The sequence below is a fragment of the Podarcis melisellensis genome, assembly GCF_964234715.1.
Source record: "Podarcis melisellensis genome assembly, chromosome: 5".
Taxonomy (NCBI): Eukaryota; Metazoa; Chordata; class Lepidosauria; order Squamata; family Lacertidae; genus Podarcis; species Podarcis melisellensis.
Genome location: NC_138537.1, coordinates 42,892,363 through 42,916,140, shown reverse-complemented (window position 1 = coordinate 42,916,140; position 23,778 = coordinate 42,892,363). Strand labels below are relative to the sequence as shown.

The following is a 23,778-nucleotide window of genomic DNA, read 5'->3' as shown; positions in this document are numbered from 1 at the left end:
AAGATGCCACCATTCAGCAGCCCATTCAAGGCTTGCGTAGCTGGATCTAATCTAGTCTCCCTGCAGAGAAATAAACTGGGACACAGGCAGTAAGGCAAGCAATATTTTCTGTGGCGATTAAAGGCCAACATCAGCATCTACACAGAAACCCCCATCAGTATAGGACAGGGCTGTCCAAATTCCAAGAGGCTGATCTACTCCCACTATAAAAACAACAACTGGCAGTGATCAAAGTTGTTACAAAGTTTTTTTGAGGGGGGTAATTTGATGAGGGTCCCAAGATCGACCAGGATCGACCACGGACCAACCTATCAGACAGCCCTGGTATAGGATTCTCAAGGGTTCCTTGGCCAAAGGAGGATCTGCAAGCTCTTATCAAGGTTGGTAAATGAGGGGCCAGGCAACATTTCTGAAGAGCCAGATATGGGCTGAGGAGAGGTTCAAATTGCTAACACCAGTTTAGTGGGAGCAAGGCTTCCTTTCTTATTTCCTTTTGGCTTTTTAGGGGCCCAACCATCCTCCATGCCTGTAACATGAGTGAGATCCCAGTTCAGTCTCATTGGGAAACTTGAGACAAGAAGCACCTTTGATGAAACGGGTGTAATGGGGAAATATATAACATTTGAACTCAGTGGCACTTTATTGTCATAACAAATACAAAAAAAATGGTCTACAGAATAATAATAAAAATGCAGACCTCTGGAGACATGATCAGCTTGGATAGAACATACAAAGCAAAACTAGCGGCCCTCATCTGAGCACCACCTCTGTGGTGGCGTTCATTCATTCTTCCTTGGGGATTCTGCTCTCGTTCTCTCATTCAGAAATGGAAACAGTGACTTCACATCCCACCCTGTTGGTGCCTGCAAGTCTCTCCCTGGTTACAAAGGGACTTGCACTCATTTGACTCTGAGAAAGGCCACAGTCTGCAGGTACCAGGAACATCCACACAGACCCATCAAAATAAATGGAACTTGCACAAAAGCTCTTGATGGGTTGTGTTTCTATTACGTTTGTTTTATTTGAGGTAGAAATTTGGTCCCAAAAATTATTATTTAATTGAAGAGGGCAGGTTCTATGCTTACCCCTAGATCAACTACCTCCTACCCACCCCCACCCCACTTTTTTTTTAACCGTCTATTAAAACATAACACGCCCCCCATGGACTCAAAATGTTTCTTAAGTGAAGAGCAACCCTTCACAAGTCTTTTAACGTTACAGTGCTTTTTCTTAAAAAAGCAGTAAAGTTGGAATACAAAAATAGAGCCTCTTTTTTGTTTTTTAAAAAACACAAAACAAACAATTATAAACAACTAGATCAAGTTTGGTTTCCCCCTCTTCTTCCACCCTCGTTTTAATTATCATCACAGGTTAAGTCTCTAGGCATTGTCCATCAGTTGAAAGTCTCTACAGAATGTCCTCCAACAAAAAAAGGGAAAGGAGGGTGGACCCAAGTGGCACTAAGGAGGGTGGTGGGTCAGGGGGTGGGCTTGGGGCTGGAGTTCCGAGTCCTTTTACTCCTCCGGTTGAAAGGGTAATTGAGGAATTCGAAGCGTCTGTGAGGCTCTGTCGTTTGGTGGCCCTTGGGTAGCCTCTTCATGAAGTGCACCTCACGCTGATGCTGGCGAGTCTTGGAGCCCTTGCGGGGACGCCCCTTCCGGGTGAAGGCCATGTACCACCCTTCGTACTTTGCGTTCTGCAATGCTGTGTAGTTGTTCTCCAGCACGATCTCGGTGAAGACACAGTCCTTGCCTTTGCCGTTGCTCTGCAGGTGGGAACAATAGGAGACAAGTGAATGGAGATGCCCTTCATCTTTTCCCCATGTCTCCCCATGGAACCAGAGCCAGGTTGTCCTGGTCTAAAAATAGGGGGGCAGGGACTTTGTAAGTAGTGATAGCGCTTGACCATGCTTTGAACACTGTTTGACCTGGATGCTATTATGCCAAGAATGCTTATTGTCTAACAAACATCCCCCAATGATGTACCAAAGGCACAGTTAAGTCTGTTTTATACTTTGTGTTATCCAGAACAGTCAAGGCATCCAATTCAAAGTTTGTGGGAACTCCAGGAATATAAATTACAAAACTAGGGGTATCCATGATTTAAGTATTAGTATACCACTAGTACTAATACCTCCTGTTTAGCTATCTAAACATTCAGTTCAATAAACACACATTTCCATAAATCCTTGGACATCTGATATTACCTTATCCAACCTCGCAGGCACAAACTAAACAGTTCACATCGAACGATTTTCTCTAGCTATTTATTGGTTCGTGAAGTTGTCTCTGGCTAAAGTGTAATGTGTAGATCTGCCGTAATGTGTAGATCTATATTGAAAAGGCCACCTTCAGAAGGTGCAAAGTGTCCTTAGCACTTATGAGAAAAATCGACAGACCTGGGATGTTGCTAAGGATTGCTTTGTTTGAATGCAAACCAACTCATGAGGGATGCATATAGGATTGTTTGGTGGCTCACATTCAACCCCAACCTGACACTTCACACCAACTGGCAAACTCAGAGGGGACTCAAGAGGAATCACCTAGATTGTGAATTTCTACTGTCCTCAGCCTTACACTAGCAAAGAGAGTGGATGATTATGTGGAAAGATTATGCTTAATATTACTTGGAAATGTTCCCCACCATCCCACCTCCGCCCCACCGCCAGGATACTGCAGAGAAATCTGCAGCTATGCTCAGACCTACTTCAGCACACTCACGCTAGGATTGGTTGACATCGTTGGCTGATAGAAGATATATAGCTAGTCAACCCATCAAGTACCAACCTAGTCAATACAGTGGTACCTCTCGTTATGAACCAGAGGTCCGTTCTTAACCTGAGGTACCACGTTAGCTAATGGGGCCTCTCACTGCCACCACACGATTTCTGTTCTCATCCTGGGGCAAAGTTCTTAACCCGAGGTACTACTTCCAGGTTAGCGGAGTCTGTAACCCAAAGTGTTTGTAACCCGAGGTACCACTGTACCTGAGAAATGAGGCAAGGGCAACAAGCACTCAAATAATTATTGGAATGCAAGCAATGCAGGCACCTGTCCCCTGATTGATTCTAATCAGGAACAGATCACACAAGCAGCACCCAGGACAAAAGTAAAAGGAAGAAGAGGACATCTAGGTTGAGGAAAGCTAAGCTGTTGGAAGGTCATATGGTTAATTATCCATGGCTGAGCAAGTAATTCTACAGAGAGGAGAAACTGCAAGGTCACTGCTGGCAAAGCAAAGTAAGTGCTTACACAGGAAGGAATATAGGAAATTGCCTTAAACAGAGTTGGGCTATTGCTCTGTATAGCTCAGGCTTCCTCAAACCTGGCCCTCCGGATGTTTTTGGCCTACAACTCCCATGATCCCTAGCTAGCATGACCAGTGGTCAGGGATGATGGGGATTGTAGTTTCAAAACATCTGGGGGGCTGAGTTTGAGGAAGCCTGGTATAGCTCAACATTGTGTTTACATTGATTGGCAGCGTCTCTCCAGGGTTTCAGAAAGGGGTCTTTCACAGCACTTTCTGAAGACTGAGCCTAATAGGGACCATTTACATGTAAAGTGTGCACACTGCCACTGAGCTACGGCCATTCTCTGCCTTTGTGGCTTGGCTTATCCCAGGGGAAAATTTAAATATATATGTATGTGTGTGCAGTTCTTCCCAATATTTGAAATTCTGCACTATAGTAGTAGTGCAATGAACATAATTTGATGATATATTCTTCCGCTAGGACACTAGGGCTTTTGTGGACTGTTTTGGTAGAACTAGAACTATTTTTGCAAATGCTGATGGGCCAAAAAATAAGCATTTTTCTAGATGCCTCTGAATACCAGCTGCTAGTAATCCCAGGTGGGCAGAGTGCTATTGCACTCATGTCTGGCTTGCAGGCTTCCCATTGGCATCTGGTTGGATGCTGTGAGAACGGGATGCTGGACTCATCTTATGTTCTTAGACAGGTGCTAGAAAAGTGGAGTTGCTTCATATGGGCATTCTTTAAGGGTAAACCCAAGGCTATAATGTGGGGTGGTAGAGAACATTGTTTCAGTGCTGGACGCTGAGAGAAGCAAGCTGCTTTTTCAGCCCCCAGCATGGAAGCCAAGGAAGTTGCTGGTGGAAGAAGAGAGCAAGCACTTCTCCAATGAACAGCCCACTGTGTTTTTGTGTTAGGTAATAAGAGAAGAGAAGGGGGAGAAAGGAATAGGAGTGGGCAGCAGAATAAGAAAAGGGGTGTTACTACTAGTTTGCAGCCCCTGAGCATGTTCCTCTAGCATGTGACCCTTGAGTTTAAAAAGGCCCCCTACCACTGCTGTAAAGTCTAATTCAATCATGCTTTTTTTCTCTCACACTCTTGGTAGCAAACACATTCTAAGTTCTGCTTCCAAGAAGTCTTAGATCTGTGCTCAGGGCCAGTTTACACACATCAGCAAAATCAGCTGGTAAAGCTTTTCCTGAACTGTATCATTTCTTATTACAGCATATTGAAATGCTTTATCTGAAAGCAAAAACTCCCCAAACACCATGTTACAAAGAAGACCAACAGTGCCATCCTAAATACGTTTATTCAGGAGTCGCCAAGTTCAATGGATCTTACTCCGTAGTATGCTTGATTAGGGCTTGGACAATTTGTTTTCTTTCTTTGCAGTGGGAGAAAATGTTTCCTAGCTAGCATCTTTGAACAGTGAAACAGTTTATTTGACAAGTAGGTGTCAGATAAAGGAGATGCTTGAGGATAGCTGTATTTATAGGGAGTGGAGAGGAGACCTTCTAGGCCAATTCTTGGGTTTTCATCTGGTTTAGTGTACTCTGTTTTTTTTAATTGATCAAAGGGTGTGATGCATTTAATATGAAACAGCAACACTGCATGTGCATAAGTGGTAAACCATACAAATACAGAGCAGGTTACCACAGCAAATCATCAGATCCTAACTGATTTTGGATAGTATATTGTTTTTTATATAGTATATTGCTTTGGTATTTTCATTTATTATTTGCATGGTGGTTGTGTTTTGGTGAACAGTTATGAGCATCCCAAACTTGTGCTTGTTAATAGGAGAGGAGGGAGAGGAAGGCGAGACTTTTGTTATCAGAAATGGGCTTAAGTTGTGGGATGGCAGATTTTAGGAAAAAATGTCTTAGTGGTAGGAACACTTCCTCATTGGAATGAATCACAAAGGGAGTTGCCCAGCTTTTCCTTCCTAGAAACCTTCTGTCCGAGACTGGACAGCCATTTGCTGGGGATGCTCTAACACTAATGAATAGATAGATAGATGATTGATAGATAGATAGATAGATGATAGATAGATAGATAGATAGATAGATAGATAATAGATAGATAGATAGATAGATAGATAGATAGATAGATAGATAGATAGATAGATAATGTATGTAATTGACTAGGGGGTGTCTAAAAGACTGCCCCCTCCCCAACCCAATGAATATATGATTCTATGAATGTCACAGGCTCTATCAAATAGGTGCCTGTGATGGTCTCACAACAACCCTGTACATTGTAACCTGAAGAGGAATGGAGGCAGTAGGTGGCATTGTGTTTCTCAGCAATACAAGGTTGCTACTTGAGTGTTGGGGAAATGAAACTTCCCCTCCAATGGAGACATAACCTGAGAGAAAAGCCATCTGATACCTCCCATAGCAGGAGGTTAGTGTGTGTGTATGTTCAAGCCTTTTAAATTGTCTGCTACTTCTGGCCATGCGAAAGAGGGCCTCCAGATACTTGCCCAGCATATTAATGATGGAGAAGAGTTGATGCAGCAGATTTTCAGTCTTGGAATGTTTTTGTCATTGAGGGTAGGCTGAGGCTGGAGTGGCGCTGCTCTAATGGACCAACCTCTACTGCTCCTCGTCTTTAGACATTTGCTTGAATTGTGTGGTTCTGACTAACCACAGCAGTATCCACATGAAATACAGCATCAGTGAATGCGTGTGAACAAGCTCGCTTCCAGCTTCAGTTGTAGGCCCTTTTGCCCTTCCATTCCCATATTTTGTTCCTGAGAAGACTCCTGCTCCTCCCCTTGTTGCACAGCAAGCAATTCCTACCCCGAAGCCCCCTTACCTTGCCAATCAGCTTTCCTTTCTTGTTCATGCAGATATAGAAGCCTGTCTCAGCCCCCTTGATTCTTACTCTGCTCCCAAATGTGTCGGTCTCCACAATGAGCTTAGCTGGAGTGGGAGAAGATGGCAAGAAAATGAGTCACATGAATATTACAAGATGGGCACCACATACAGCACTCCAAGAGGACAATTTGTCTTCTCGAATTAGCATTTTCTTAGGCAGGACGGACCACGCAACCAAAGGGAAGGGATGCTGTGTCCCTCCTTATAGCATTTGTTACAGTAATACATAGGAAGCTGCCTTCTATCAAGTCAGACTATTGGTCCATATAGCTCAGTATTGTCTACAATACTTTTCTGCCAGACAGTGGATGGTCCCAGTTCTAACTGGAGATGCCGGGGATGGAACCTGGGACCTTCTACATGCAAAGCAGATGCTCTAGCACTGAGCTATGGCCCTCCCCTAAGAAAAGGATCAGGGTGAACTAATTATAAGACCAAGTGTCACAGTCAACCTTGGCCAACCCTTCAAAAGTGACCTGCTAGTGATGGGTGTGGCCAAAAGTGGGCATGTCTAGTACCCCATACCCTGTCTTTTAAACACACACACACACAAACACACATCCCTCTCACCTCCCTGCACATCAACTGAGGAAGAGAGCTATTGCCTCCTCTCCTCTCATCAAATAATTGATTCAATGGCTAGGGTAGGAGGTGATTTGCATCCCTCCCACCATCAAGGCACTAGGCTCTCCTCACCCAAGTGCTGTGTCTATTTTAAGTTTCTTTTCTTTTTGCTGCCACTGCCATCAAAATCAGTGGAAAAGCCTGGAAAAAAATGTGGTGTACACAGTCACTACATGTACTGGGTGGCTCCCTGATTGTTCACCCATAGTAGCAGCAGCAACAAACAAACAATGGTGCTTCCATTCAAAGGTTGCAAAATCTCTTTCTTACTTATTACTTATTTATAAAAAATATTTCTATACCGCTGTATGTTAAAAAATATATCACAATGGCTTACAACGATATAAAAACATAAAACCAGACAATAAAATCTTAGAAAGTTAAAAACTAGTTAAAAACAAAAGGAAATTAAGAACAAACATCAATAGACCATTGTGGGAGATGTATTCTTAATTGCCTGCATAGGCCTGGTGGAATAGAAAAGTTTTCAGCAGGTGTTTCAGCAGTCCTGTTTCTTCAGGAAACAGACATCTTAAATTCAAGCAATAGACAGAATCAGACCTATTTTCAAGAGTCGGCCATGCATGATGGCTATTGCAAGTCTTACAGCGCTGGATGGAATGTCTTATATACTTCCATTTCTGAAACCAATGGACTTCCAGTTGCTGTTTTGAGCAAAAGATCTCTTGTCCTCTCATTATAGAGAAATAACTGGGCACACAACACAGAAAGGCTACAGGACACAAGGTTAATATAAAGCCCGGGCCAGTAATTGCTTTAAATCATCCTACTTTAAAAGGACACACAATGATTTGGGCAGTAGCAGCAGGAAAATTAGTTTCTAATTTGGTATTTTTATACTTGGTCCCCTTGCTCTTCTTGTATCTCTTTTCTGTGTAGGTCAGGAAGCTCCATATGATCAGTTTAAGTCCTTTCTCTGTCTCTCTGCACTGATGCTGACTTTGCAGCTGGTAGAGGAAGCCAGGAAGGGTAAGGGCAGCCCCTTAATGCATTTCACCTTTGCGAGAGTTGAGAGGGCGTATTGATTTAGTCTCAGTTTTTTTAATGGAGGCATTGATTAACTTTCAAAGCAGCTATGCAAATCACAGATCAATGGCTCGTCCCCTTCTTCTTGCCGCTGCAGGAACCCCAAAGAGATGGAGCCAGCCAGCCCCAAAGGGCCATCTCACCCATTCCAGCCCTTCTCTGTCATTGTACATGAAAGAGAGGAAACAGAGCAACATTTCTGTACTGTGCAGCATTTTTGGTCAGTTGAATGGGAATTCAGAGGGTCCCAGGCACCAAAACTGGTTTTGCTCTTTATGACTTTAAAGAGAAGGTTTGCTCACAAGCCAGAACCCAGGTAGTCATTACTCTTGATGATGCTCAATACATCATCAGTACTTTTCTCCCATTGCTGTTGCAGTGCCAGTTATGATAAGTTAGACTTTATTCCTCTAGCAATGTCACATTATGGAATTCACCATGTCTTGGGTACAGGCAAAATGGTTCTTGTTTGTGATTCTCAATTTCACACATGTTTCACTCACACAGAGAGAGACAGGAGGGAAGTCCAGTCTAGGACCATCTCATCCCATCACCTATTGTGAACAGGACAGGTTACAGGCAGTCCTAGGCTCATTTTGCTGCATGGAAAGCATTATAGTGAATTTTTTTTGACAAGGCACTGGAGAGGGAAGGGGTCCAATCCCTCACATGTCCCCTTTGCTCTTAGAAAGAGACTCTGCTCCTCCTTTCTCTGCTACCAAGGCAGGCCCAGATTTAATGCACCTGCCACCATCATGGATAGTTTTGAGACCAATATATCTGCAGGAGTCTATCTGCAGAATGGGCCAGAAGCTTTAATGATGGTAGCTTGGTACTTGGGAATCTGGGAGGGAGCAATGAGATGTTCTAGAGCGGGGGCAGGGAACCTGTACCCCTATGTTGCTATGTCCCATTAGTCTCAGCAAGCATGGCCAACGGTCAGGTATGATGGGAGTTGTAGTCCAGCAATAACTGGAGGGCTGCATGTTTCCTGCCCCTATCGCAGAGCAAAGTAAAATGGTTTTAGCTGTCACAACAAGTTGATCAGACTTAACAATGGAAGTGATTCGGTTATGCAGTTATATTGGAAGGATTGGCATACAGTAGGAGACACTGAGAACCCTGTGGGTCTCAACTGGACTCAACAAACCTCTGTCTCAAATCTCCAGCTGCAGCATGTATTTGCTGCTGCTGTGGCAGTGCAGGGAATATTTGTTTGTTTGTCAATTGATGTTTATATCCAATTTACTCAATAGAAGGCCTCTAAGGGGCTTGCAAAGAAAAATCTAAAATATTCATTTGAAATAAAAATCAATAAAAGCAAACATTAAGAAAAAGTTAACGTAATTTTTATATACAAACGAAACCTGCAATTTTTAAACAATTGTCCATAATAAAATTGTGTGTCAAAATTACATGCCTGGTAAAACCAATACCACAAAGGTGCTTGCCTAATATTAATGAATAGGTACTTCTAAAGAGTGGGTGCTGCCTATCTGAAAGATTGATTACTTGCAAGCATGTAGTGAACATTGTTTGGCGCTTGTAAAATGGCCAGTTCCATAGATTGAAGTGGTTCAGTGGGCACACAGGGGGTAAGGGAATCCTTCTAGTAAATAATGAGTCAGTGCCTTTTCCCCAAATTCTAGAGTCTGGGACCTACTATGTCTGACAAGGGCTTCTGAAGAAAAAGTGATCCTGAGTTTCATACACAAACCTTATGCATCATCAAGCTATATGTGGTCTGTGGTATTCATGCCTCATATCCACAAATACAAAGCTGAAAACTCTAATCAGTCAGAGGAAGGATCAAAAGAGACCTTGAAATTTGCTGAGAAAAAGCAGCTTTCCTACATCACCTTTGCTGCTGAATGATTCACCCACCCCCAATGCCAAACTCGAATGAGTTTGTTCTAATCATTAGGCAAAACATAAACACAACCTCTCCTGTTCTGCTTCTTGTGCTCAGCCAATCAGATGATAGTTTTTACAGCACATTTCCATAACACAAACACCTAGAAAGGCTGGATGATAGCACCTCATTATAAAAGAAGTGGAGCATTCAATTTACCAAAGAGAAGGTGCTTCCAAAAGAAGCAAAACTGTCAAGACTCAGGACATCAAGTAGAAATGCCAGCTAAATCCTCAAACCAAGGGATATATTCACCTGTGACACTAAGGGTGGAACTTCCCAGTAGGAAAAAACCCACAGGATTTCAAACTTTGCATGGGTTTCCATAATGCTAATATAGGGAGGGTATAGAGGAGAACTGGCAGGGGGTGCTTAACCCTCCTCTAATTCTCTCCTGCAAATGTTCCACCTTCCCCCAGTCATTTTAACCCATGTTTTCCCAAGAGTGGCTCCAATATTAGGAGTCAGCCTGGCTGAGGGAATTGGGGAGACTTAGGAAACTGTCTGCAATGACAACATGTGGATCTTCCCTAACACCAACATTTTTCATCTGGAATGTATCACCTGTGAATATTGCTAATGTGGGAGAGAAAAAGGAAGTGAGAAAGTTTTAAACAGAAGAATGAATTTTAGCTAATGAAGGTTTCTCATCTCACCTACAAACACAGGAAAGGGTCAAAGAAACTATTCAAGTTGTGAAAATGGGCAAAAAAATATAGACTTGCTGTCTGGTCCGATGTGGGCAAGCAAACTGATGAGGATCATTTTCCCACTTTGTAACCAGCTTAGCTCTTATGCAAGCCTCCACTAGGGTTTGGGTCACCAGCTGCCTGAGGTTTGGTTGAGGGACATTTTGGGTCCAGACTGTCTCACTCATTATCAGTGATGCTGGGCTTAATCAACAGCCAATTGTAGCACTGCCATGTTCCAGACAGCATCACTTCAAAACGCAATGGCCTTTTTACACCAGCAATAATATACTGTATTGCGATGATCTGAAAGTTAGGAAATTGTGATGTGCCTGAAATGGGAGGTTTTTTGAAGTAAGATGTTTAAATCCCTTGCAACAATCAAGCAGCTACTCTACATTTGATGTGCTATAAGCATTGTATGAAAAAGCATCAAAAGATGCTTTTTAAATATCCTTCTTCATGGGAAGAGAGACACTTCAGAAGCAGTTTGCAGTTCATTTGCAGGAGTAGACTTTTCTATTTCACTTATACCTTGCCCTTTGACCTTTGCAAGGCTTTTTGGCCCTTGACTTTGGCTGTGCACAAACCTCTCATTTTGCCCTTGTGATCCGGCTTCCTCAGGCAGGGCAAGGGGGCGAGGTATTTCCAATCTGAATAGGACCATGGGAAATCCTTCAGTGCTGTGGCTATGAAGCCAGTGCTTAAAAGGCCACTACACTCCACAATGCTTTCTCTTTTTAGCCATTCATGAGGACAACTTGAAACCTTTCTCAAGCTCTGCCCCTCTCCCTTTTGTCCTATCGATTTTACAAAGCTTGGAAGGCAGGGACTGTATCACTTGCTTATTTATTTATTTATTTGATTTCCACCATATCTTTCAATCCAGAGTTGGCTTACAAGGCTTGTTCTATGGCCTGCCCAGTGTCTGACACTTTGTTAGAGCTAAATAAACAGGAGCAATAAAATCCAAGACGCAACAGTAACAAAGTAGAATAAATCAATGGTCTCAAACCTAGTATGCCCGAGCTAATGGAAGCTGCATTTATGTATATAGCTAGGGGCTGGTTAAGATGCTTTTCTGGGGTATGCTATTTCACACGAACCTACAGCTCACACCTCCATCACCACACACACACAACACTCATTTGGCAAAGTAGTGGGCCTGGAGCAAACCTGAGATGGATTATGAAGAGAAACAGTCTCTTCCTCTGGTGATGATGATGATAATTTGTACCCCGCCCATCTGACTGGGTTGCCCCAGCCACTCTGTGCAGCTTCCAATGTATATAAAAATATAATAAAACATTAAACATTATTAAAAAAAACCTTTCCTATACAGGGATGCCTTCAGATGTCTTCTAAAGAATAATAATAATAATTGGGGTACAAAGCATCCAACAAATATTACAACGTAGATGGGCAAAAGGAAAACTAGATTTGGATGGGCAGGATCCTAAAGTAACAGGCCCTGGATATTTGACTTCAATAAAGAGAGTTATGGATCATAGAAACACCAGTGGATCCATACTATTTCCCACAGAGATTCATCCTATTACATATTCAGCACCAGATATATGTTCTGCTCTCATTCTCATAAGAACATAAGACTGAGCCTTGTTTGATCAGGTCAAAGTCCCGTCTGGTCTTGCATCCAGGGTTCCACAGTGGTGGACCAGATGCCTATGGAAAACTCGCAAGAAGGACATGAGGGCAAAAGTCCTGTCCTACTGTTGTTCCCTAGTGACTGGCATTCAGAGGTATACTGGAAATAGTACACAGCCATCAGGACTAGCTTCTGTTAATAGCTGAATTTGTCTAGTCTCGTTTTAAAAGCCATCCAAGTTGGTGCCAATTACCACAAATTGTGGTAGCAAATCCAAGAGTTTATATATTGTGTGAAGAAATGCATCCATTTGCCTTTCCTAAATCTCCCACCATTCAGACACAACTTTCTTCACACAATGCATAATTTTACAAACTTTGATCATGCCCCCTACCCACTTGGCTTTTTGTAGTTGGGGGGTGGGGGACAGCCTCAAACATAGCAACCTTTCCTCATAGGGGAGTTGTTTCTGCCCTTTTGATCATTCAGGTCCCAACTCTTGCAACCATCATGTTTTGTCTGTGAAAGGCCAGGACCTCACCACAACATTATTATTCTCCTCAGCTTCTCTGAGGCAAAATAACTATATTTCCTCAACAGGGGCCAACATCCACAATATTAACAATAGTGGAAGATGGCTCGACACACGTGCACAAGGAAAGATTAGAAAACAACCGTGTCAGTAGTCGGGGATTCACCAGCAGTAATGAAAACAGTTATCTAAACTAAGCCTTTAGACTAGGCCCCAAGCCTTGGTGGTCCAAGCCCTGGTAGAATGGCTGCTTCCCTCCCCGTCTGCACACTGTGCTGTGTATGAATTACAACATCACATCACTTCTTCCGACCCATTACAACCCCGTTAATTTTAGCACTTCTCCTTCCTATAAAATATTAACATCTGTAAGTCCCCGTCTCCCCACCCCCTGCCAAAGAGCAATTGGACCCCCGACTCCTCTTCATTGAGCCACATAGACAAGGTCCCCTTATTTATCTGTCTTTGGGGGGCACGAGCGAGGGAGGTCGATCAAGAGAGCAGTAAAAGGTTTAAAGAGCATCAATTTCCATGCTCTCTTCTGCTGACTGATGGAAAGACACAGCCCTGAACGGAGGCAGAACAACACATGCTGCTGCTTCTCTCTTTCCCCCCCTTTTTTGTCCTTTCCACCTTTTCAAAGGCTCTTTCTGATTTATTGTCTGTTTGGTGGGCTTTGCCTTGCCACACGAGCCGCTTTGGTGACCGGCCTCCAGCACTGAATCGCTGGTCGCTTGGCAGGCCCTGCTGGCTTGGAACTCTGCTCGAAAGCAGAGCCGTGGATTCACAGTGGGGCAGGAAGGGCAACGAGTTAAGTACAACTGGCCTACAAAAAGCCACAGCAGTGGAAGATGCATCCCAGGCCCCAGGCAGCACGAAAATATGTACGGCAGCCAGGTCCCAGTAGCAAATGCCAGCCGTCAACACAGCCAGAATCCAATACAGCAATTATCATTCACTTTCAGAACAATTTCCTTCTCATACAGATAAAGACCATTTTAATCCAGATTATGGACGGCTAAACAGAGCTCAGAGAGGTGGACCAAGGTTTAAGATGCATGGGGCTTTGCTCCTAATTAGAAAACGGAGAAAGATATTGACAATCAAGACAGATAACCGAGAAAAATGGACCTGACATTAAGTCAGCCGTAAAAATGTCACAGCAGAGAAAATGGTCATTGGCAGAAATAAATCACTTAAAAAGGAAAAAATTTCAGCGCCCCCCCCCCAATTTCAATACTTAATATAAAATAAAGACTTGAGGTTTTAATATTTGATGTTAATGGTGCGAAAGGTTGATTTTGTTTGGGGTGGTGGGGGGAGCTTAACATTTTCAACTCTATTCTTTCACTTCAGTGACAGATTTATCCCAGAAAAATTATGTTTCGTGCTCAAACTTTGAAGGGAAAGTGGCTACGTAGATGCAGAAAAAATGCAGCGAGGCACACTTGATCCCCTAACTGGACTGCGAAGAGGAGAAAGTATTCAGGAAATGTTAAAAAAGGTGAAAGTAAGAAGAGTTTTAATAGCTCTTCCAGACATGGGGGTCTCTCCAGAGATTCATATAGAACAATCCTGAACCTCTATTTTAACATTTACAGACTTGCGACTCTTTTAAAACTTTACATCTGAAAAACTGCTTGTGTTCTCTCTCTGTTTTAGATCATTGCTCGGCTTGCTTCTTAGCTCTTCAAATGCTTAACCTTTTTATTATGTTTTAATAGAGGTCTTTTCTTTTTCAAGCTGTTTCCCTCATTTCATTCTAGCCTCTCTTAACATTGTCATTTAAATCTAAAGTAATCTCTCTTTTTATATAAGACATTTAAGTGGGAGGGGGAAGTTTGTTTGTGAAACAAACTGGTCTCCTTCAAATCATGGTTGCTTTAAGGCTGGCATGCTTTGCTTGAAAGGTTAAAAATACATCTTTGTACATGTAGAACCCACTTAGCCCCAACTATTAAAGTTCATTCTGAAATCTTCAGTCAGCCCAAAGCTATATGAGAGGATGAATGTTTGCAGCAGTTTAGTTGTAAATGAAAAGGAGAAATCACATCTAATGTGGAAGGCTAGGAAATCTAAGCAGGATGCATACTGCATGTACAAATATGTATGTGCAACGTAAGGATGCACGCATTTTTGCCAGCACACAGAAAATAAAGGAAGTCGGAGCTTTCAGAATGTCAACTAACCTTGTCCCGTGTCTCACATATGCAATGAAAGGAGCTCAAAGACTTACAGTTTATTGAAGCCACAGTTTTGCACCTTGTCCTCTTGTATATGGCTTGAGCATTTGAAAGAGTAATTAACACTTACGATCTAAGTTATTTAAAACTTCCACGCTGCTCAGGGCTCCCCTGCCATACCCCCTTTATTTTAGAGAACAAGAGGATCTGCTGCCAGGTCCTCCCATGCATCCCACAGATTTGTGTTTGCTGCACTAAGAGACTGAATACAGTTGGTGACAATCTCTGCCTAAGACTCTGGGAAACTCTGGGGCTTCGAATCACATCCTCCATGCTTCCTTGTTTCCGTATCACTGAAAGAGATCCTAGCTAGAGCTATGTTGCAGGAATGCACCAGCTATTTCTAATCTAAACAGTTTGGGCATCCCTCTTCTTTTCCGCTCCTCACCACGACCACAAAAGAAAAACGTTTTTTAAATGCAACTCACCCCATCATCTGGGTGGTCAGAGAGATCAGGTGTAAAAAAATAAAACGAAACCCACACGCCTCCTCATAATCAGAGCTATCATCCTGATCCCCAGGGGGAAAGCAATGTACTATTATTACAAATATTGATTGCCACATTCTTCCATCGCAAGACCCCTGCCTTCTGAACACTTGTAATGATTTCTGGCTAACAAAGAGGACGGAAATCATTAATTACTGTGCTGCGCGCACCAGCACCCTCCCCCAGCCCTTCTGCCCGCATATTCAGCCTTACCATGAGCATCTCCATCCTCCGCCATGGCATTGATTTTCTTGTTGTCCAGGATTTGCACGTGCTTCCCACTGGTCCGACTGTACAGCTGATAGGTCCGGACGAGTCGCCGGCTTAGTTGGTCGGTCACCAGGCTCTGCTCCCTCACATGCTGTGTAAAATTAGGTGGGGACTGAACAGTTACCTTTAGGAAATTGAAAAATATACAACACACCATTATAATCTCTACTCCTCCGAGAAAGGCGCTCTCGGCATGTTCCTGGTGCATTTTTTAGAGCACTCTGAGCTGGTGCTGTGCAGAGCCAGGTTTGTGATAGGTCAGTATAAGAAACCCTGGCATGGGTGAGAAATTGCAACCGCTACCTAGACATTTATTGTTGAGAATCAAGCATGGGATAAAGAAAACACAGGTGATCCTGGAACACTTGGGACAGAATTACAACCAGCACAGCTCCTCAGATTTCAGAAAGACTTGTGCCGATTCAAACCAGGTCGCAAACGCCATGGAGCTCAAGTAGGCATGGTCCCGATCCTGCTTGCTCCAGTTCAAACCCAGGAAGGCTCTGCAGGAATCACTTTAAGGTCACCACCAGAGCAAAAATAAACCGGCTCCATCATTCATATCCGGCTCATTCCAGGCAATACAACATGCACGCGAGTGCGACGGACTTCTAGCTAGGTAATCATCCCAAGGCTTTCAATTACTGGGCTTGTTTCTGTGTCTTTGGTATTTGCTTTCCTGATCTTTCAAGTGGCCTGCTTGAGAGTTTTGCTTTGTAGGGCTGTAAGGGCCCTGTGCGCTGTGGACCAGAGTAACCAGTGACCAAAAGAAGAAGGTGGGGGGGGGAGCAGCCATATTTTATCCCCCTTAAACAGGGATCAGTTGTGTCAGCAGCCGAGGCAGTTCGGAATTGTCTTTGCAGCTAATATTTACGAGCCTTTCCATACACATCAAGGCTGGCTATGGGTTTCCCACCTCCCCACCCACCCCCAGCCACACATTCAAAGTACTCGTAACCCTGTTAGCAGTAGATTCTGTTATGGAACAGTTTGGCGGGCGGGCGGGGGGGGCGGGGAGCGGCTATGTGTAGCTTCAGTTGTACAATGATATTGCCACTGCTCAGATCTGTTTCTCTCCTCTCTCTCACAGCCTGGTCTTAGGAGAATTCTTCCACCCCCTCCACATCTCCGATTCCTCTTTTAAGTCTGAAGGGGTTTAGTTTGCCCCTGACATTTATAAAGACGTATTCTGAGCAAATGTTGAGGAGATTTGTTCCTTTCAACCTCATGGGGTGGCAGTGTACGAAGTAACCCCCGACTCGTCTCTCTTTTCCCCCCACCCCACCCGCTGCCCATGTCAAATGCTAAGGTTATTCCATGCAAATGGGGAAAGTAACCTCCTCCTCAAAGCTGGAGTTTATAGAAGTCTTCCCTTGACAATTTTCCTTTCCTTTCCTTTGTGTCTCTCTGTGTGTTTCCTACAGAAGGTTCTTTTGATAATATCTCTGGATTCTTTTGCCAGCTCTGATGAGGGGACCATGTGGACACCCACATCACTCTTTGATTTCCATCTGACGCCCCCAAAATATTACAATGTAGCTTTTTTTTTACACAACTCCCATGTTCCTCCTTCACATTCAGAGTGATCTTTGTTACTCCGACTTACAAAATCAAGAGATCCTTGCAGTTTTAACTCGGAACCTTACACCTGTTATCTCTCTCTCTCTCTCTCTCTCCCCTTCACTCTCTTTCTTAGGGGAAATTGCATTTGTCTTTGGCTCTCTGGATTTGCAATCAATACTGCACCAGCAGGGTTATAGATCCCACAGTATCAGACTGTGTTGCTTAATATATTAGCAGCACTACCGATGGCCAGCAAGCTAGAGTTAATAATGGTTAGAATTTCCATCTCTTAAATATTATTAAACTTTTGAAAATCATAGCAACGGAGCAAAGGTGCTTGCAATTTTAGCAAACAATAACTACCTACCTACCCATCCATCCACATACTTGCACAATGTCTGGCTAAACACTGCAGTACATTTTAAATTAATCAGCATCTATTTCTTGCCTTGGATTTTGCATGCTTCTCTCATGTCTGCGATTTCAATTTTTGAACCAAGCTTGCATCTACTTTCACTTTAACCAACCTCCTGTCGTTTAATTTTATCAAACACGTTATATTTAACGTTCTGCTGCGTGTTTCAGTTGCTCCATCAAACACTTCCCATCAAACTCCTTATCTAAACTTTTTCTTTTTCTTATAACCGCTTTCCGTTTCTTTAAAAAAAGGATGCCTGAAAAAGATTTGGCTATGAGCTTTAAGCCCACCAAACAATGTCTTAAAGGATAAAAAGTAATAAAACAGTTTCCTTACCTGTGCCTGCAAGCAGAAAGCAAACAAGTGCAGTAGCCTAGAATGATGGGAAAGCGGAGGAAAGGGGGAAAAAACAAAGTAGATGGTGAGGTGATTTCGCTTTTGAAATGGAGCAGAAATAAAGATGGAAAATCAAGGGAGGTTGTTGGGGTGGTTGTTGTTTTTTTGGGGGGGGCAAGGGAAAGCCGGGAAAGTCCAAATAACCAGCAGTTACTTACAAATAGCTGAATATGGACGAGAAGAGATTCATCCTGAGCGGTTTCCCCCGGCGCTGGATCTTGGCCGGTTCCCGGGACGGTGGAAGGCTCCGCTTCTCAGCCTCCCTTCTCTCGCTTTGCGTTAAGCTCGCCGGTTGCTTCGGCTGCCTCTTCTTCCTCGCGCGTCTCTCCGCGCCCAGCTCCCCACGCGGCACTTGCCTCCCCGAAGCGGCTCGGTCAGGGCAAGGGGCTCCCTCGGCGCGGCCAGCCCATGCCCTCGAGAGCCGCCGTTGCGGAAGGAGATCGGGGCCGGGAGAGTGAGGGGAGCGCCGGTCTTGCGGCGGCTGCTCCGGGGGCCCAAGCGGCGAGGGCGCGCCCGGGGGTCGGCTGCGCTAGAGCCCGGCGAGGCGCGGAAGGGGCGCTCGGCTGTCAGCAAGGCTCCGGGGCAGAGCAGGCGCCCAGGCTGCGCTGACAGTTCCTGAGCCCCGGATCGCCGGCTGCGGAGAAGGAAGGCGGCCGGGCGGCAGGGAGGGCGCTGCGCCTCTCGCTCTCTAGCTCTCCAAGCGCCCGGGGGGCAGTGCGCACCGGCCCAGCGCTGGTCCCTCCTCTTGTGCGCGGCTCGCCAATGTGCCAGCCCCTTCTCATCTGGCCGGGGATGGCCCTCCGGCAGACCCCCTCCTCTCTCCTCCCCCCCCGACGGGGGGGACCGGCAGGCTGCGCTCCGAGGCATCCCGAAGGCTATCGAGGAGGCACCTTCGGAAGGCGGGGGGGGTGGGTTCCTCTCGCTCACATAGAGACCCACGCAGCAGCTGGGCAGGGAAGGGGGGGTGAGCTGATCACACACACATGCGCTAGTGCGTTGTGGCCTGTGCCCGGTGGCATCGCGCGTGTGCGTACCCACGAGGCTGCCCGGGGGTGGGGTGGCGCGGATTCCCACGAGAGCCTCGGACGCGTGTGTGACGGGTGCCAAAGCAGCAGAAAGCAGGCTTGAAGTGTGTGCCAGTCTTGGAGAACGGTGGGGCGCTTTGGCTACACGCGAGAGGGAAATCGCTGTGTGTAGAGGCAAGTGTGTCTAAGCACCTGCTTTTGTGTCGCGGTGGGGAGAGAAACGCTCGTGGGAGAGATGTCGGGTAAATGTTGGGATCCGTGCCTGGGGGTACTTTCACGGTCATTAATGGTAAAAGTATTATGCACATGGCTATGTGAGAAGGTTGTTGGTGCGATATTCAAACACACACACAGACACATATCCTATGCTATCTCTATCCATCTGCACAAATACAAGCTTGGCACATAATGGCGCAAAACGAGTGTGCCTTAGAGGCTAGGTAGAGTGCAAAAGTGAGGAATCCGTCCTTTATGTGACCTGAGAAATGTTGCCTGTGTAGGTGCACAGGTTTGAAAATAAATGCATGTCTGAGACCAGGGAAAATATATTTGCACATAGAGAGCATGTAATACTTAAATAGATATATATTTCACTTTTCTACAGAGAGTACAAATTTCATGAAAACATAAGCACACTAAAAATATTAAAGGCATGAAAGTGCATTAAGGTGATGGTATGTTTTCTGAAAACTGGGCCGCTAGGTATGCAGATTATGTGCAGGAGCAGTCAATGGTGCTTTGTCTAGTGTGTGTGTGTGTGTGTGTGTGTGTGTTTAACACCCAGCACCCACAAAGCCTAATGGCTGCTTCTCTCCCCTCTCCTCCCCTTCCCCAGGGGTTTATGTAGACCAAGGCTGGCACTTAGCTGTGCAACCTGTTTGCAGTGCTGCTGCTCAGCACCGGTGACATGTGGAGCACACAGGCACAGGCTTCCTTCCTTTCTGCACGGTGTACGTACACCAGCCTTCTCCAACCCAGTGCCCACCAGATGTTACAAGTCTCATCAACCCCAGGGAGCACCAGGCTGGGAGAGGAGGGCAAGGGCTGCATCTTACAGATGGACTTGAGCCCCAGCACCTTTCATTTCAAAAATTAAGCACTTTAAGAGAGAGAGACAATAAAAATGGCCAGGCCACTTTAGATCGCTAAAGTGGAGAAGGGAATCACTATTGGGGGAAGAAAGAGAAAAGTGGAGGCTTGCATTGAGTGACTGAAGAACAGTTAACTTGTTGCCTTTGCTGGCCCATCAGGAGCTGAAATGACCAACTAAAAAACCCAGGGAAGAAAACTTGATTGCAAGCCATTCTTCACACAATGCATAAATGAACTTGTGGACTCCACCGGCACAAGGCATGGGGAGAGGTATAGGCAATTAGACACATTCTGAGGATAGGATACCAATGAGAGCCCATGTGGCGTAGTGGTTAGAGTGTCAGACTAAGACCTAGGGGACCAGGGTTCAAATCCCCACTCAACCATGGAGCTCACTCACTGCCTCTCAGCTTAAACTACCCAAAGCAACCTTCTTTGCTGTGGGTATTAAATGAGGGGTGGGGAGAACCATGTGCATCACCTTAAGCTCCTTAGAGAAAATGTGGATATAAATACATAAATGCTAAGTCATAAGGGCCAAATGGAACCTCCACAGTCTGCTGCAGTATATCCCTGATGCTCTCCCTGATGTTTTTAAGGCTGGTTTAGGATTTTAAGAGGCCAAGCCCAGCATAAGGGAACCCAGGAACAAACTTGTACCTACTGCAGATAATTAAGAAGTATGGAGATGTGATTGGCTGGACAAGGCTGAACATTGTCTAAGCTGCTGGGAAGAAGCTTCCATTGCATCCCATCCAAACCACTGCATCTACACCTTGATCCTCTTGCACCTAAATCACAGTCCTGTCAACAGAAGCCAGTGGTTACCCCATGTCAGTCGCCTGGTAGCTAGAGGAATGGGCATCTGCCATAAATAAGTCCCAGCATTCTCTTCCTTGGACCACAGGAACCAAGTTTGTGAGGTTATTCTAGCAGGACCTTTGGAGCTCCCACAATTGCTTTCTGAGATCATCCTGTGAACACACCAGAAAGCATTGACCAAGCATCTTTTTCAAAGGACAACCCAAGACATGAAGTCCAAGTGGAATCCAGTAACCCATTCACAGAAGAGGTGGGATAATAAATTCAGGCATAATTGTTACTGGATGACTACCAGAACTCATTGCATGACTCCAAGACATGAAGTCCAAGTGGAATCCAATAACCCATTCACAGAAGAGGTGGGATAATAAATTCAGGCATAATTGTTACTGGATGACTACCAGAACTCATTGCATGACTCCTCCAGTATGCTTTCAGCAGGCCCATGTTTTCCCAGGGCAATTCATTTTTGTTGAAAGGCACCAGCTGTGTGTTTGGGGGAGAGGTGTTCATGTGCCCATAAAGAGGGTCTAAAGACCAGTCCCATCCAAAGCGGAAAGCAGGCATTCTCACAAATGCTGTAATTTTGGTTTGCTACTCTGTCATGCCAGCCACCACCACATAAAGTTCAGCATGGGGCCCGGACTTGACTTAAAACTATTATGCACGGACTTTGGGAAATCTGATTTTGTGGATTGGGACAACCAGTGCAAGCGAACTGCAGCAAGTGATAGACATTAAAAGAATTAGAGTAAAGAGCAAGACTTTCAGGAGGGGGGAAACACACCACCAAAACAAATAAATACACTGCAGTGCCCATTATCTCCACTAAGTCCCATTATCCACTTACCCTTCCTCTCTTCCTCTACTTTCAAGGCAGGCTAAGCCATGGAGGCGGGGGGGGGGGGCGGGGCGGGGAGAGAACATTGGTGGCACAAATATCCACAAAACTATTAAAACCAAACTCAAGTCATTTTTTGTCTTGTCTGCTGCTTTCTGAAGCCAAGCCCAAGCAACAGAGCAGGTCAGCTAGAGGGGGTGAAAACCCCAGGAGGGTTCAGAAGCAGCACACCTTCTGCTAGAGAGGTAATTCTATCTGCTCTGTGTACTGATAAGGCCAGAAGTTACAGCTTCACTAATTTCCCTTCAAACTGGAAACAGAGGAAAGTTGGGGCTAGGCAGAAGCGCAGGAGTTTGCAGTCTAATTAACTTTGTGCTTTTTCTGGGAACTGTAACATTTTCCCCACTCCCATGCTAGGAAAAAACTCAACCCCAGATCACACACATGTGTGTGTGTAAAACCCAACCCCATATATATATATGCAATGTAACACCCCAAAACACTTATTTATCTAAACTCACTTGTCTCTTCCATGTAGCACTTAGTCTGCTTTAATATTAGTTGTTTGTGGCACCTTAATGTTCAAGGGATGCATTGAGTGGCATGAGCTGTTGCCCACCAAACTTTATGCCACAATAAATCTGTTGGTCTTAAAGCAGGCATGTCCCAAGTGCTTTTTGGGGGCCTAATGCGGCCCTCCGGTCAGTTTAATCCAGTCCCGTCTCAATCCTAAAAAAAGGTCAACAACTTTTTTTGGCCCTTTGGTCGGCCCTCATGGCCCTTCACTTCATCAAATCTGGCCCTCTTTGAAAAAAGTTTGGAGTTCTATCAGATACTTTGTTATTTTCTCTTTACCAATGCAACACTCGGTCAATAGCAGTCTTGCACTCTCTTCAGTTTGTATATAATCATCTGAATGCTTTGGCTACCCCCCCTTGGCTATTTTGGATAAATTATTCTATTGTATTTGGCTTTGGAAGTTATGTTTTATTGTTCTCTTTTATTTAAAAACCCAAAACCATTAAAAAATAATACTTTTTAGTTGCTAAATCAAACAAAAAAATCCTTTTAAACGAAAATAACTCGAGGCAACATTTGCAAAGTGTACAAAACTCAAGTGAAAGTTTTGTCAAGCCCAAAGTTATTATAAAGAAATATTTCCTGCCAGGTGAATGCAAACCATTCAACCCAGTATCCTGTCTCCACTGCCTCCACTGCCACATCTGATAAAAACCTGAGAAGCTACAGGGTCATCAGACCCATCCATTGTCTGTCTCTCCTAAATATTTAGGGATACCTTGCACTCCAGTTGTTTGTTATCAACATTATCATAATAGGTTTCAGTCACTTCCAACAGGGATATAGTAAGAAAAGAACTGATATATACATAATTGTAATGTAATATCAATCTTTTAGCTTTCTGTTTCCAGTTTCCATCAGGACAGAGTTTTAACCAATTGTCTGTCTAAAATGCAATGGGGAATTGGAACAGCAATACTTATTGAAAACTAAAATTATGACATATGTGTAGCTTCCCCAGTAAGTACTGCTGTTCCACTTAGGAGTTAATTTCCTTGCATACCAGTAAGACTACTGCTTGAACAAGCTGAGAAGGTTTGGATTTGGTGAGGCCACCAAAACTCAATATTATTCTATTTGTAGGTTGGATCCAGTAGGTTCATAGTTCATGAATCCTGACTTCGGTCCAACAAACATTTTCATAATTCAAACTGAGACTGATTGCAAGTTAACGGATGCTTTCTATGCTCACATGTTCTGCGTATGACTAAGCCACCCAAACTCTGCCACCTTTGCACATGCTCAGATCTCGCTTGATATATCTGTTTACTTTCTGAAGGAAGTTAAAAAGTCCCATTTGCAGTGCACATGAGCATGAAATGATTTTGCCGTAACAGATTAGTTACTCTGTGCCAAAAGAACCAAGCTGTTTAAAAGTTTGGATTTGAAACCATGCAACAACCAATCAAGCAAAAGGCACGTGGAAGAAACAAATAGGAAACAGCCAGTGATGGTGTGATGCATGAGGCTGGCAAAACAATGCCACATTACACATGCCA

The 23,778-nt window shown here is 44.4% G+C and overlaps 1 protein-coding gene and 1 long non-coding RNA gene across 4 annotated transcripts; one reads left to right on the top strand and one right to left on the bottom strand.

The window, feature by feature from the left end:
- Positions 1-368: 368 nt before the first annotated feature.
- FGF8 (fibroblast growth factor 8) lies at positions 369-18,620 on the bottom strand. 2 transcript variants are annotated; one of them, XM_081912336.1, is made up of 5 exons: positions 18,079-18,620; positions 17,861-17,897; positions 15,487-15,667; positions 6,071-6,177; positions 369-1,765 (listed from the first exon to the last, which is right to left on the bottom strand). In XM_081912336.1, the coding sequence occupies exons 1-5, from the start codon at positions 18,108-18,110 to the stop codon at positions 1,478-1,480; spliced, it is 645 nt and encodes a 214-aa protein (XP_081768462.1). In that variant the 5' UTR covers positions 18,111-18,620; the 3' UTR covers positions 369-1,477. The 2 variants fall into 2 exon arrangements, with proteins under 2 accessions (XP_081768462.1, XP_081768463.1); XM_081912337.1 differs by having other exon boundaries at positions 15,487-15,634.
- Positions 7,655-14,284, top strand: LOC309370524. Of its 2 annotated transcripts, none has more exons than XR_014168610.1 (2): positions 7,655-7,746; positions 13,899-14,284. It is a non-coding gene; the product is annotated as an uncharacterized lncRNA (long non-coding RNA). The 2 variants fall into 2 exon arrangements; XR_014168611.1 differs by lacking the exon at positions 7,655-7,746 and adding an exon at positions 11,965-12,164.
- Positions 18,621-23,778: the final 5,158 nt, after the last annotated feature.